This window comes from Calliopsis andreniformis, chromosome 4 (assembly GCF_051401765.1).
Source record: "Calliopsis andreniformis isolate RMS-2024a chromosome 4, iyCalAndr_principal, whole genome shotgun sequence".
Taxonomy (NCBI): Eukaryota; Metazoa; Arthropoda; class Insecta; order Hymenoptera; family Andrenidae; genus Calliopsis; species Calliopsis andreniformis.
The window spans coordinates 2109827-2124134 of NC_135065.1; the positions used below are offsets into that span (position 1 = coordinate 2109827).

General features: G+C 36.3%; 1 protein-coding gene across 1 annotated transcript in view; it reads left to right on the top strand.

The window, feature by feature from the left end:
* The window catches only part of Nca (neurocalcin homolog), a 245771-nt gene that overhangs the window by 228390 nt on the left and 3073 nt on the right, over positions 1 to 14308 (top strand). Inside the window, exons 2-4 of the mRNA XM_076376115.1 lie at positions 3563 to 3778; positions 6135 to 6253; positions 6997 to 7185. Of these exons, the coding sequence (XP_076232230.1) occupies positions 3709 to 3778; positions 6135 to 6253; positions 6997 to 7185 (378 nt within the window). The 5' untranslated portion in view covers positions 3563 to 3708. The remainder of the gene's footprint in view (positions 1 to 3562; positions 3779 to 6134; positions 6254 to 6996; positions 7186 to 14308) is intronic.

Genomic DNA, 14308 nt, shown 5'->3' on the forward strand with positions numbered 1-14308 from the left:
AAAATCCTTTAGGGTACGTTTAAATATCGTTAAAGACTACAACATATTCAAATTTGAGCAAATTACAAGAACTTGCTCCGAAACGTGCCCGATTTCGCGTGGAATGACCCGTATTCACGAGTTAGAGGACTCGGTCACCAGGCCCCAACTCTGGAAAATCGGACTGTACACTTGCTCAGCCCCTATGAGCAATAAGTACATATATACAGAGTGCCTCAGAACAAATGATACAAGCAAGCAGGGGTTGATTCGACGACACTTCATTTCTTGTACCAAGTCGTCGTAGCAATATACTCGATACACGATAGCAATGCTATCAATAATATCGTTTATATCGTTTCTGGCAACGTTCATGCACCTACATTGTCAATATTCTAAATCAGTATTACTGTTCGTATACAGGGTTCTGTGCTAACAGTAAAATAGTGGACATTGACATGCTGTACATTGACATGCATAATACATCTAAATATTCTTCAGAACTCAGAAGATAGTCCATGAACTCTGAACAATATTCAAGTCCCTGAACATTTCTCTTAAATCTAATCACATTATAAAAAATATTTCTTTTCAATTTTTTAAGTTATCTTTAAAATCCAGAGAGAGACAACTTCTTACAGAAATAGAAAGTTTATTTGTACATGAAGATAATGAAATATAAGTTGCTTGGAAAGGTCTAGATGCTGGCGCGATATTATTTTGCAATACCTTACAGTGTCACATAAGATACTCGAACAACACATGTCGAATACGAATTGTACAAACTATATTACTTTGCATGTATGTAAAATCGCATCTATAATTGTAAAGTAATATAGTTTGTACATTGTACAGTGCGTATTCAATATGCGTTGTTTGAATTACCCTGTACTTTTCAGAGTGGTGTGCTTTATAGCATTATGTGATTTCTACTAACAATAAGTTTGAATAGTAACTGTCACGTATAATCAGAAATATCAATCGAAAATATCAGGAACGAACAATTCCGTGTTGATACGAGTCCACGGGCAGCCGACACAAGAAATATAATTTTTTGTTAAATGTTAAATAGTTATAAATACTTCTATGTATTTCGTTGTGTGGAATAAAAAATGCTATTGTTCGTTATACGAAAGTAATAATAGTTGTATCTTTTCAGATAAATATGGCGAACACATTCTTGTAAACATTTTTTAACATTTTTTGTTATCTATAGCATACTCTTCTACTATATTAAAAATCATCTAGTTACTATTAATAAATTTCGTTCATCTCTAAACAATTCCGAATTAGCCATTTTAGACGTCGAACTTTGGATAATATTTTCATTGCTTAAGCTTGAGTTACCGAAACTAAGGAAAATGTTTCTATTATTTTTTGCTATTGCTTGAGCGTACAAAGTTTCATCCAAATCTGTCTTATCAGGATGACGTCATCAGGCGTGACACCTCTGTGACGTCATCTCCCTCGAGCACCTTTCTAGATCCCCCAATATACTGCTACTTTCGCTCTATCCCTCCGAGACGTGGATTTGTATCGAAATAATACTATATTTGATGTTCATCGTCACTTTATTCCGAGATGAATAATGTATACAAGTTGTTCTTGTCACTACTGGTCAGAGAAGCAATCCGTAGAGTCAAGAACACGATCGTATAAAGCGACAGTAATACTCTCAGTTGCACCTTCGATAACAATAATGACAAAACTCAGGAAACGTAGTTTACAAATTACGATCATAAAGCAGTTTAATATTAGATACATTTTGGCAAACGTATCTTCTCGTATTGTATCATTTTTCTAGCAAAGGTCCCATGTATTCTTTCATCGGTGCGGTCAGAAACAGATACCTTAGATACGATAAGCAATTCACACTTCCGTTGGCATCGAATCGATTGCATTGAGCTCTTAATTCGTTGCTACTTTTTTTGGACGATGAGAGTCGGCAATCGAAGAAAAGAATAGTTCTGAGAAACAATAAAAGAGAATGAGAAAGAATGACCCACGAACGACAAACAGGACAGCGTGTGTGTGAGAGAGAAAGTGAGAGTGAATAAGGAAGAAAATAGAGTGAACGAAAAAAAGTGATAATAGATTAATTGATAAGATGCACATCGATTATTCGTTTGTTCTGCCAATTTAAATACAGAGTGTTTCTAAATATGTGAGCCAATTTGAAGAATACATTTTAAATACGAAGGCAATAAAACAACATTCATGTGCATATATGTTCGCAAACGCTTAATTTTTTATTCATACACTACCTATTTTATATTGCATTCGGTATGATAGTCCTTTTAAGATCTATAACTGTATCCCACTCATTCAAAATGTCGGAATATCTCTATGTCAAGTAGCCCAGCAAGACCTTAAAGAGGGTAGCACAGCGTAAAGGCAAGTACTGGGAATGCGTTTTGTGTAATAGAATATAGTGTATAGACAAAAGATTAAGCGCTTTTGAGTATATGTAAGCATGAACATTAATACAGAATTATCTAGAGTTAATAATCTATGTTTGGTTAAAACCCAGATAAACTTAGCAAAAATAGGTAACAGTGCAGGTATAAGTGACTTGGATAAGTGCTAAATAGTTTTGAACATATAGGGGTTGGTTAATCGCGGATATCATCAAGCTAGTGAGTGTGCGGACACCTCCGATTCAGGTAAAGCGAAAAAGTCAAACTAGGCAAGACAAATCAGACAAACCTATTGCACATGTCTACATTAACAATACTAAATACCCTTACTATAGTTACCATTGAAGTTCATAGTCATGTATACAAAGTTACTTTTTACTTAAAATCTACTGTTGTCAACACTATTTCTTTGCAAACACCTTGGCGCATACCTACGAGCACTTGAATCTGCAGAAAACACAATTATATCTTTCTATGTAACTTAAATTTACGTGATATATCTGTTGAGGATATAAACAACGTATATTTTAAAAGGTTGAAGAGGAGCATAAATGAATTCCAAAATGTTGTATGATAATTTACCATTTGTCCCTGTTTTGCAGTAATAATGCTTTTTATATTCTCGTAGCAATGCATTCATAACTATAGGTAACATTACTATTAGTCCAGAGTTTCTGACTTAATATTCATATAAAAATGTTTAAAGTCCATTAATAGTTACACTGTAGCAGGTATAACATGCGTTAAAAATTGTTTATTCTATTGTTACTTTCTACTGGATCTTTAAAACTGTTAAACATCCCGACTATTATTATAGCATATAAGCATGTTAATTTCAAGGCACTATTACTGTAAACAGAGATAAATCGAATATTTTACTATAGAACATTTTCTGATCTACTTGATTTCCCTTATCATCCTTTAAAATATTTAAAAGTATGTTACCTATAAATTGTACAAATTAGAATATAGTTAGACATTATTGTTAACACTTTCTACTCTTTTTTGTAAACACAAAAACAAACTTCGTGATAACATGTACCAGACATTTGATACATTCTATTCTTTTAGAAGAAAAGCTGCGAAAATCTCGGTTCTCATTAATCATTTTAACTCAGAAACTTATGGACAGTAATAAATATTCATATACTTTTTGTTTTTTGTAGGGGTGTTTGGAGGAGAACATAACCACGAGTTGTGTTATTTTCAACGGTGCCAGTAGAATAGTAGTCTAGTTAGCACTATCGTAATCGGCTAATTAATCATCGAACCTCAAGAAGAAAAAAAATCCTGTCAAGGATTTTGAACAGCCATGGGAAAACAGAACAGTAAGCTGAAGCCAGAAGTACTAGAGGATCTAAAACAAAATACTGAATTTTCAGGTGAGCCTCTTAATCCCTTTTGAGAAATTTGTTAGTAGGATATGTACAACTAATTTCATTATATTAAAAAATTCTGAGTATATCAATATTTTTCAAATGAACCAGTATTTTAAATAATACAAAGTAATGTATGTATATAGGATGCCTCGTCTACTATTTTCGTTGATTCTTTTATAATTTTCTTATAGATAATAATACCCTTTAACACAAATCCAGATGATGATAGAAGCTAACATACTTTGTGTAGCAGGCGTGTTTAACTTAGAGCGCTGTTTCAGTACCTCATGAGGAGAGTACTTATGTATAATGCAGGCTGCCGATTTGGCTCAAAGTTTGTACATAGTGACCACAGGAGTTGGGGCGCAGTTGCTTCCCTTACCCTGCAGTTCCCTCACTTTTTTACTCTATAACGTTATTGAAAGACATTTTGTCACGACATATCGCAATATTATTACCAAGATCCACCTCAAATCTTCATCAAATAGTAGGTCAAGGTACTTTACCTCTTTCGACTATGGAATATCAAGATTTATTTCTAGAATACTATTTCGTGAGATTTTCTTCCTTCTATTAAAGAAGAGCGCCTTTGTTTTTAAGGATTAACGAAAAACTTTCAATTTCTGAAAAAATTCACTACCAAGTGGTCCAGAAAGAAAGAATTGCCCACTCAGTCAGTGTCTGAAATCGTGTCCAATAAACACTTCAATATTTTCTGAGTTCACAAGTTATTGTCTGTATTTTGAAAGAAATACATGGTGGCCAGAGCCTCTCATTTGCGGTGTTGCCGCTTTCCTGATTTGTGACTGGTATTGACTCTCACGCAGTACGCGCCTTTCTCAATGGGTCCTAACCAATTACCTACGACTACTTAGGTGTAGAACCTAACGTATTCTCTATCTTGATCTGGCATCTATCATTTTCTCTTCTCCGCAGGCGTCCCCAACTTCCTTTCCATGACTAGTGAGCAAAGTGTCGAATTCTATGGTAATTTAGGAAGAAATCTGTCGAGGATTTTCAGGTACTTTCGGTGACCAACGGAATCTGACTTTGCTTGCAACGCGTCTTCTCCATTGGTTTATCCTCTCAGAATGGTCTTAGTTCTATTTGCATTCGCGGCGAATCCGTCTGAATGGGACCTTAGGTGCCCGCGAGTAACTGCGAGAGCGTTCTCAGTCATACCAGCTGTGAAAGAGTAGGAATTAAGGATGCCAAGCAAGCAGAACTTTCTAACATTATTACAATACGAGTAGGAGTAGAGGAGCATAGAAACCCAATACTACATAGTGGATGGCGTTATACTACTCTTATTGCAGTAACGTCAACAAATTCTGCTCACCTGGCATCCCTATCCCTGGTGGAGATCGTGGCGTAGTGTGAGTAGATAAGGCTACTACAGTCTACATTTATAAGTTCCTCCACCCTTTTGCTCTACATGTTACAACTTGAGTCGCATATTACTCTGATAGCAAACGTGAGGACAAGTTTCTAGCCAGTCCTGATTTAAGAGTTTACTCTAGTGCCGAGAATTTGTGATACATAGCTGGAAGATCGACGGTGATTAACAGTAGATGGCGCGGTGGTAGAGTCACATGGGATCGAGGTCCTCTCTAATGGAATGTTGGGTTTAGCCCTATTGGGGTATATTTGACATCGTCAATCGCACATTAATCCAACCTAGAACAAAATTCCTTACAGGCAAAACAGTCAAGTGAAATCTTTCGTACTCATTCCAATGATTCTGGTGTTGATGGATGCTATAAGATGGATAGCGCTTCACAATTTCCTTAATAAGCTTTGCCTTGAAAAGCAGTGGTGATCTTTGGACCTCCGCGGGAGATTAGAATCAGGCGGGACAATGAATACAAGCAGCGAAGAAATGATTTCGGCAACCCTGTGTGTCCTGGCACGATGCGCCCTAATTAATATTCTCTAAAAACAGTGATTCTTCATCCTCAGGCTCGAATAATATAAAGATAAAGAGTGAATTAAAATAGAATAAACCGCAACGTGTTTCATCCATTCGATTGTGACCAGTTTCAAACGTGATTTTCTTGAAAGACCATATTGTATCCCGCAACAGAACCACCTTTGCTCGGTTTTATAGCTTCCAAATCACATGTCTAAACACGCCTACTGTATAAGTTTGTTGCACAAAATTCCCAAAATACATATGTTTTTTTCTCGTAATGTTCATACCTGATTTAGAGGAAACAAGCGAAACTTTGAACAAAGTAATTTGATTTTGCACATTCAATTTAAGAGAATTACTTCTGCTCTAATTTTACTTTTGTTTTATTTTTACCCTTGTTAGTAACCATTACTCCTTAGTTCTTATAATATACCTTCTTTTTTAAAGATGCTGAAATTCAGGAGTGGTATAAAGGCTTTTTGAAAGACTGTCCGAGTGGACATCTAAGCATAGAAGAATTTAAGAAAATATATGGAAACTTTTTTCCCTATGGCGATGCGTCTAAGGTAAATCAAAATACATTCCATAATAGATTTTATTCTAAGCAATTATTATTAGTCATACGTGGTCATTAGAGCCTGATTCAAGTTTTGTGATTATATAAAAAACGAGGGGACGATTGATACTGGGAGGGGGAAAACCCTTTGGGGAGTTAGACTCGGAGCTATAACTATATCTTTTCAACTTAGTGGTCACACTTCTTATTTGATACAAACTGTTTCATAAATCTTATTAACTTTTTTCATTACATTTAACGACCTAAAAAATTATATTTGTAAATATACGTCCACCTTTTTTAAATCTTTCAATACCTTTTAATTTTATTATTATTATTATATATTCTTGTTATCCTGTTGGTAAGAAAAACAGATTGATAGAAGTGCAATACACGTTTCAAAAAAGAACGATTATGATGGTCGATCATACATGATTTAGCTAAATTTTTATTAGTTTTAGGATATTTTCAAACGTTATATGTATATGTATTGCGTAAGATGCACTAAAGAGTATCAAAACAGTATTGGGACAAAGTATTTTTCAGAATATATAAGAAAAATCATGAAACTAGTTAAAAATGTCATGACCTGAACTTCATTTAATAACAAATCATGAGGAAATAGTAGAAACTATCCCTGTAAGAATATTCATTCTCTTTTGTTTCGGGGGCACTAAGGCGGACTAAAAATTTTCATAATAAGTTTTTTAATTTTAATGTAACATGCATTTGTGGTGATTGTATAATATATAGTTTTCAGAGCACGTATTCAGGACGTTTGATGCAAATGGTGATGGAACAATTGACTTCCGAGAATTCCTGTGTGCTTTAAACATAACATCTCGTGGCAAATTAGAACAGAAATTAAAATGGGCCTTCAGCATGTACGACCTTGACGGTAACGGCTATATCTCCCGACAAGAAATGCTGGAAATTGTGACGGTAAATTTGAAATTCTTTATGTCTACTATAAATTGTTATTTGAACTAGTAAGTATTAAGACAATTCGTAAATAATTACTGCTTTTCGTTTCACATTTTAAGACAGTAGTCTTTCTTAAACCAGGGCTTCGACAATTTTTTGAGAAATGGAGCATAAACGTAGAAAATAGTAGATAGCACATGAGAAATTGAACATAACCGTAGAGGTAACCGTAACAATGCATATTGGATGACAACACTTTCACAAAAGTGGTGGTCCAAAGAAAGTTTAATATTTTCTGACTATAGATGAGAAAATGTTTAAAGGCTGGCGAAAGTAAGGCGAAAATCAAAAGTAATAAAATAGTATTTTTGTCTTCGTTTATCAATTATAAGCTTTTAAAGCAAGTAGTAGCTGCTGTAGCTACTGCTGTAAAAGGGCATTCGCCAAACAAAACTGCAGTACAAATCTATGACACTCGATCTGAACAGTGACTGTAATAGTTCGTTTAGATCATTCGTTTGCTTGATACCACGGCCAGTCATAAATTAAATATGATCGGGCACTACTGAGGAATTGATTTCCATAAGCAAGTATAGACTGGAGCGCTACGAATAGCACAATCAGGCGATCAAAACTCGTTTACAGTGCTTGCTAGCTTGAAGGGTTACGTGGTAGATCTTTCACAGGCATTTTCTATACTTTCATTGTATTAATACTTTGAGAGAATCGTGTTTATTTGTCTAGCGATACAGCAAACGATAATATATCCTGAGGATTTTTCACGAATCTGCCCTAGGATATTGGTATTAGAAGGCGGGCGGATTGTGTAGCAACCTGGGTGTACCACTCTACCAGCAAATGGAATAGCAAATCAAAGTTTTAACCCGCTGCTCCGACACAGCGAACACTTTCTCGAAAGTTTACTCACTGAGTTCCGTAAGAAATTCCGAAAGTGACTGACGGCTCTGCGTTTCCGCAGAACTCACGACAGTCGAATTCGGCTTTGTCCATATTTTTTGTGAAACCTGATTAGTTAATTTTCTGAAAGTGGGAATTCTTTTCGTTAGTTAAACCTCGTTAGGGAGGATGCCTCTCTTCACGTTAAAACAATGACGAAAAACGCAATTTCCGCAAGTATATTGGTTTATGTTCTTATTGCCTCCTAAGCTTGCTGTCCTTTCTTGAACATATCTACTTGCAGATTTTTAGGTACTTACGTATACACGATTTAAATCAATTTATATAGTAAATGTGTACATATTATTGCATATTCCAGCGGCATAATTTTTTTTCTACTTCTGCCTTTACTTTGTGAGATATGTACATATTATATCCACATATTGTATGTATGTGGATATCTTATACAGTAAAAAATAGTTATTATTAGAGGAATATATTATTGAAGGAAGAAGTATTGGAACATACATATTCAATATATACAATTAATATGTATATTGACGCCAGCGCATCAATTTGGCTACTGTCTCTTCTATTACCAGAGGTAGGCGCCGGCGTTAACGTGCTAATAATTAAAGGGATCAGAGTGGTTATGAATACGTCAGCCGAACTGACTGTAGGCTTACTTATTTAAATAACACATTTGAAACGATTATAGTACCTGCCGACATTGTTTGCAAACATCCTTATGATATTGTTATAAACTAAGGTACGCGCTTTATAGTCAGTTGGTCATAATGATGAAGGACGTAAGCCTTACCTAAAATGTTAATTATACTACTATCATCCCATAGAAACGCTTATTTCATTTAAAAATTGCAAAGAATACACTGATTCATTTAAATTAACGTGATTAAACTTTGTTTACAAGTCTTAATGGTAATTGTATAACATTTGCAATTGGGTCCCTCTCGCAGTTAAACGCCAATCACCTGGCACACCCAGGGTTCAACTCTAGAAAATCGGACTGCAAGCCGTTTTACATTAATTTTGACTAGCAGGGATCGAGGAAACATTTTTACGTTAATCCTTGATAGCTGCAAGTCTCCTCCTAAAGGGCCCCATTAAAATGACCAACACAAACTTCTCTGACACGGTTTTCACTGATAACATTTCACCAATTCCAGACTTGATCGACAATAACTTCCACTGACAACGCCTTTAACCGAAAACGACTGATCGACAACGATTTTGACCGACAGTGACTTCAACCAACAGTATTATCCGATTATAACATTGTCTGACAACAACGTTAGCCAACTGCGTATTTCTCCTGTAACGATCCCTGCTATGCTTGCGCCATTGCCCTAAGGTGATCCACAACTTCCTACGTCATGTATATAACTGTCTCTTTTTTTCGCCTAATACGTTCCTTTTCTACGATAGCTACTCCACTCATGTATAACCCTCCTTATTGCGTTCGTAATGTTTAGTTCATTACAATTAACTTCAACTATTAATTTTATATATTTTTTTCATTGCACGTATTGTAGAATTTTAAGATATACGTACAAGGTCTCTGCGGCAATAGCGATTGGAAGCTCTGGCAAGCCAGAATACATCTCGAAGATGCTTAACTGAGCATACATGTCGTAACGAGTGCAGACAAGCAACTTGACGTTGGTGAGAGTTGTAGACCGCTCCGATCGTGACAATATCTCGACGGTTATTGCGACTGAACTCTATATAGACTAAAAGTTGCTTAAAGATGCTTTACGCATGCAGTCAATTACCTTTCTTATTCTGAAAGAATCAGGAGACTGCTCCTGGGTTATTTTTATAACTGAGGCAGCGGCTCAAAATTTGGCAGATCAAGATCAATGTTCGACATAACCTCTCCAAATCTCGCGCTGCCTACATTAGCGACCTCGATAGAATACATCGAGCTAACCTCACTTTGTACATACTCCCGTATAGAATACGACTAGAAATACTACCGAACAGTCATTAATTTATGTAACTATAACTCAACATGTGCACAATCATCCAATGGAATATCAACGGATACCTAGCCTCTATTGAACAACTCCAAATTTTAATCAAACAACAGATTCCGTCCATCCTGTCCATACAAGGAACTAATTTTAAAGGAAAATTCTCCCCTAAACTGAAAGGACATATGGTCTGTACTAACAATAGAGTCCACGCATCACACGCTAGCAGAGGAACCCTTATTGCCGTATCCAACAAACTCCAATCCAAAAAAATACGCCTCCTATCAAACCTAGAAGCCACAGCAATTAAAATCAACTTCCCAAGGGATATCATAACATGTAATGTTTACCTTCTGTATAGTTAACCTCTAAAAACTGAAGACCTCCAGGACCTTATAAACCAACTTCCACCCATGCCTTTTATTCCTACTAAGGATTCTAACAGCCATAATCCCATATAGGGCTCTAACCACACAGACCCTAAAGGTAAAATAGTAAAAAATTTCCATGAAAACCCAAGCCTTATACTTTTAAACACAAGATCACACACTTGATTCAATTCATCTCAGTATATGTAGCAGACAACTAGCCCATCTACTTAACTTGCAAGTGATCAACAACTTACATAATAGTGATCATTTCCCTATCAGAAGACATTAACAATAATAGATCTCAGGCTAACAATCGTCCTCCTAGATGGAACCCAAAAACAGCAAACTGGGAAGAATGTCAGAAGCTAATTACCAAAAGCCTGACTAAAATTAAACAAATCACTATAATAACTCAAAACAATATCTTTGAAACCATCAAAAACTTCGAAGAGATCATCACAAAACCATGCGTACGACATCAACAGAAAACCACGTTAAACTTAATTAACTTCGCAAATAACTCAAGCCTCAGTAACTACCACGCTTCTTTTCTAAGGCAAAACAATCATAATCTTGCCTCTCCAAATCCTATCAATACAAACAATAACTCAAATCTGGTCTTAAACACAGACATCACACTGACAGAACTCAAAAATACGCTACATAACCTAAATTCATCGGCTCCTGGACCGAACGCAGTTCCCCGTGCGCGCGGACGCACTTGCCGCGTGTGTGAGAATATCCGTGAACTCACTCCACTGTCCCACCAGAAAGGCGCGTGAGGGGCTGAGTGACTCTGAGCCGCCTGTTGAAATTAATTCTACCATAGTAATAAATATTTCAGTAGTAGGTCAAGCACAGCGTGCCCAGCAAATTTCTTGCCGAAGGGCGAAAGGCGAACCCCCCACGTTCCACGCCTTCCCAGTAGCCAACGGTGGATGAGTGGGTACCTACTTCCCCTCTGGGCAAGGAATTTACTAGACACACTAGTCAAACACCCACCTTCCCCTCTTACGTTTGTCCTTTCCCCAAGTTACCTCGCATAAGCACGCATATCATGACAGTATACGCACGGTACATGCATGTATCGTGTGTATCGTGTGTATCGTGTGTATCGTGTGTATCGTGTGTATGTGTCTGTAGTGCATATGCCGCACTAGGTAACGTGGAGGAAGAACAGACACAAGACAAAAAGGTGACTTCCACCAGTCTGCGCCGCTGATCCCAACTTTAATTCTTTGGCACCCTTTGGAAAGTATTCATGAGATACTCCCAGTCCATCATTGACGGTCACCGATCCACCAGATAAATGCGAGAGGAGGAGGTGATCTTTATCGACTTGTGTGTTAATATAAAAATGTCTAAGTTTCATTCTGTTTCTACTTTGAATAGTAGAAGTACTCACGGAAGTTCTCTTACTATATCAAGGAGGTACTCTTTGGTACTTTTTTTAAAACTCAAGTCAAAGTTGATAAACATTTAACGTAAAAAATTGGGACAAATTGTTAATATCGTAAAAAAGCTATTCTGCAACTTGAAAAGTCTAAAATACTAAACATAACGGCAAAATGATGTCTCAAATCTTTATGAATGTTAAGACAATCATAATTGTGTGACATCTGGTAAACTGGGTTTACGATACGAACGAATTGGGCCTGCTATTTTTGAGGAAATACACTGTTAGTTTATTGGTAATTATTTGTTAATTTGCATTGAGGAGTAAAGACCCTAGAAGTCGCTTCATCGTTTTACGATTCTGAAGAACACGTGCACTTTGGGGTCCTAAGTCTCTGCTCAATAGCAATTGACGTATCGTAAACATAAAACCCGAGCGTCTTCCGTTAGCGCGCTACCCTCGGAGTCTGTCGCCCTTGGGCCTTTTCGGGGTGATGTCACCCTACGGAGCCTAGACACTACCCACACGCGCTGTCGACAAAGGCTTTCCTCCCATGGCTGTGGTGGGAGTTTTTGGGCATAACCTAGCCCAGAGAGGCCTCCCTCGAAGGAATAACGAGGATTCCTATTTGTAAATATTTTCTCCGCCCTCTAAACTCATTTCTGTATAAAGTAAGATTTATCAAAATAAAGATTAGATACAACTTAGAATTCATCGGTATCTCTGGTCCTTCGAACTAAACCCTAGTCGGCACACCACATGCAAAATTCAACAAAACCAGAAAGATCTATTGATCAACCGCTGGTCTAAACAATGAAAGTTTACATGATAATAATGCACATCACATACAAGAAAACCCTAACGGCTTTTTCTCCTATAAGCTTTTGTTAATAAGAAAACTAATAAAAAAGATTTGAAAGCTTGATTTGAAAGATTTGAAAAGATTAAGCGTGATCTCAGGTAAGCCTGTGGTCGAAGACGGTAAGGTAGATGTTTCACGTACCTAAGGTTTGACGTTCAATCTCCGTTGCGGATAATTTATAATTCTTTTCTATTTTTTTATTTTCGCATCCTGCTTCTTTTTTTAAAATGTAAACTACAAAAATAGTAATTTATAAAACATTTTCAAAGTTTAACTCGGCCACAGGCTTACCCGAGATCACGCTTAATATTACCTGTTATAACGAGCTTTCAAATCTTTTATTGTTTTTCTCATTAACAAAAGCCTATAGGAGAATAGCCGTTAGGGTTTTCTTGTACGTGATGTGCACTATTATCATAAAAACTTTCATAAAAATCTGAGACATCATTTTGGCGGCTTCCCCCTTGTAAGATAAGTTTAATCATGGTGTGCTTTAGCATTTTAAAAGAGCAAGAACCGTTAAAAGATCGATCCTCTGCCGCTTGACATGATCGCCCATCTAATTAGGACTTTAACAAGTCTTATCACAGAACGATAAAAATTACAGAAGGCCATAGCAATAGGACACTACACAAAACAGTCAGAAATTGTCTAGAAACATTTCTTCACACACTCACTGTTACTGCGCAACTTAAAAAAGAAACGGTTGATCCTGTTCTTTGAATTACGATACGGGGTTAATGAAAAAGTACAATCTATGATACAGTTCTAAAGGTACGAACAGTGGCTTAATGATCTCCAATTTGACCAGGGCCGCTCCTTATATAGCCCTTCTTACAAATTAGATTAAAACATGCAGCAACAATAGGGGACAAAATGTTCCTCGTTGTTGCTTCAGCCGAGACATAGCTTTACAATTTTAATCGAATGATTTGCTACTATCTTACGCCAAAACTTAGTATATTTAATTGTTAATTTTATGTTATTTGTCATTAATGAATAGCTCGTCATATTTTGCACGAAGATGGTTGGAGTCTTTGATTTCATTTTGTTACTTATAGTTTCCTTTTTTGTTTGCTCTTTTCTTGTGTGAGTATTACTGTCAGCATTTTCTTGGGCCGTTATAAGACAATATTATAATCGATGAAAGAATTTTCATATACATCCATGTTGTTCCCTTTTTGTGTTTTTTTTTTAAACACCATATAAATGTACACTTTTGAAAAGTATACATACAAACCTCACTTATTGTATATTTTTATACCATATTGTTAATACTTTGTTAGATTTAGTTCTATCTATCATTATTGTAAAGGATTTAGACTTATAAATTTAAATCTTTAATCGCACGTCACACGAATTCCTTCCTTTTCTTTAGTCCTTTAGAAAGCCGCTCGCAGCACTTGGAATAATACAGGGTGGTTGGCAAATCATAGTACAACTGGAATACACAATAAGTAAATCGCATTGCGTAGTTGAGCAAACTTCAAATTTGATTTTTTCTAAAACGAAGCCTGGGATGAAAAATTCTTTACCACATTTTTTCCTTATTGTTTTACGTAGAGTTACCCCCTGACCGGTTTTACTGCGATTTTCCACCCATCCTGTATACTAATATCAA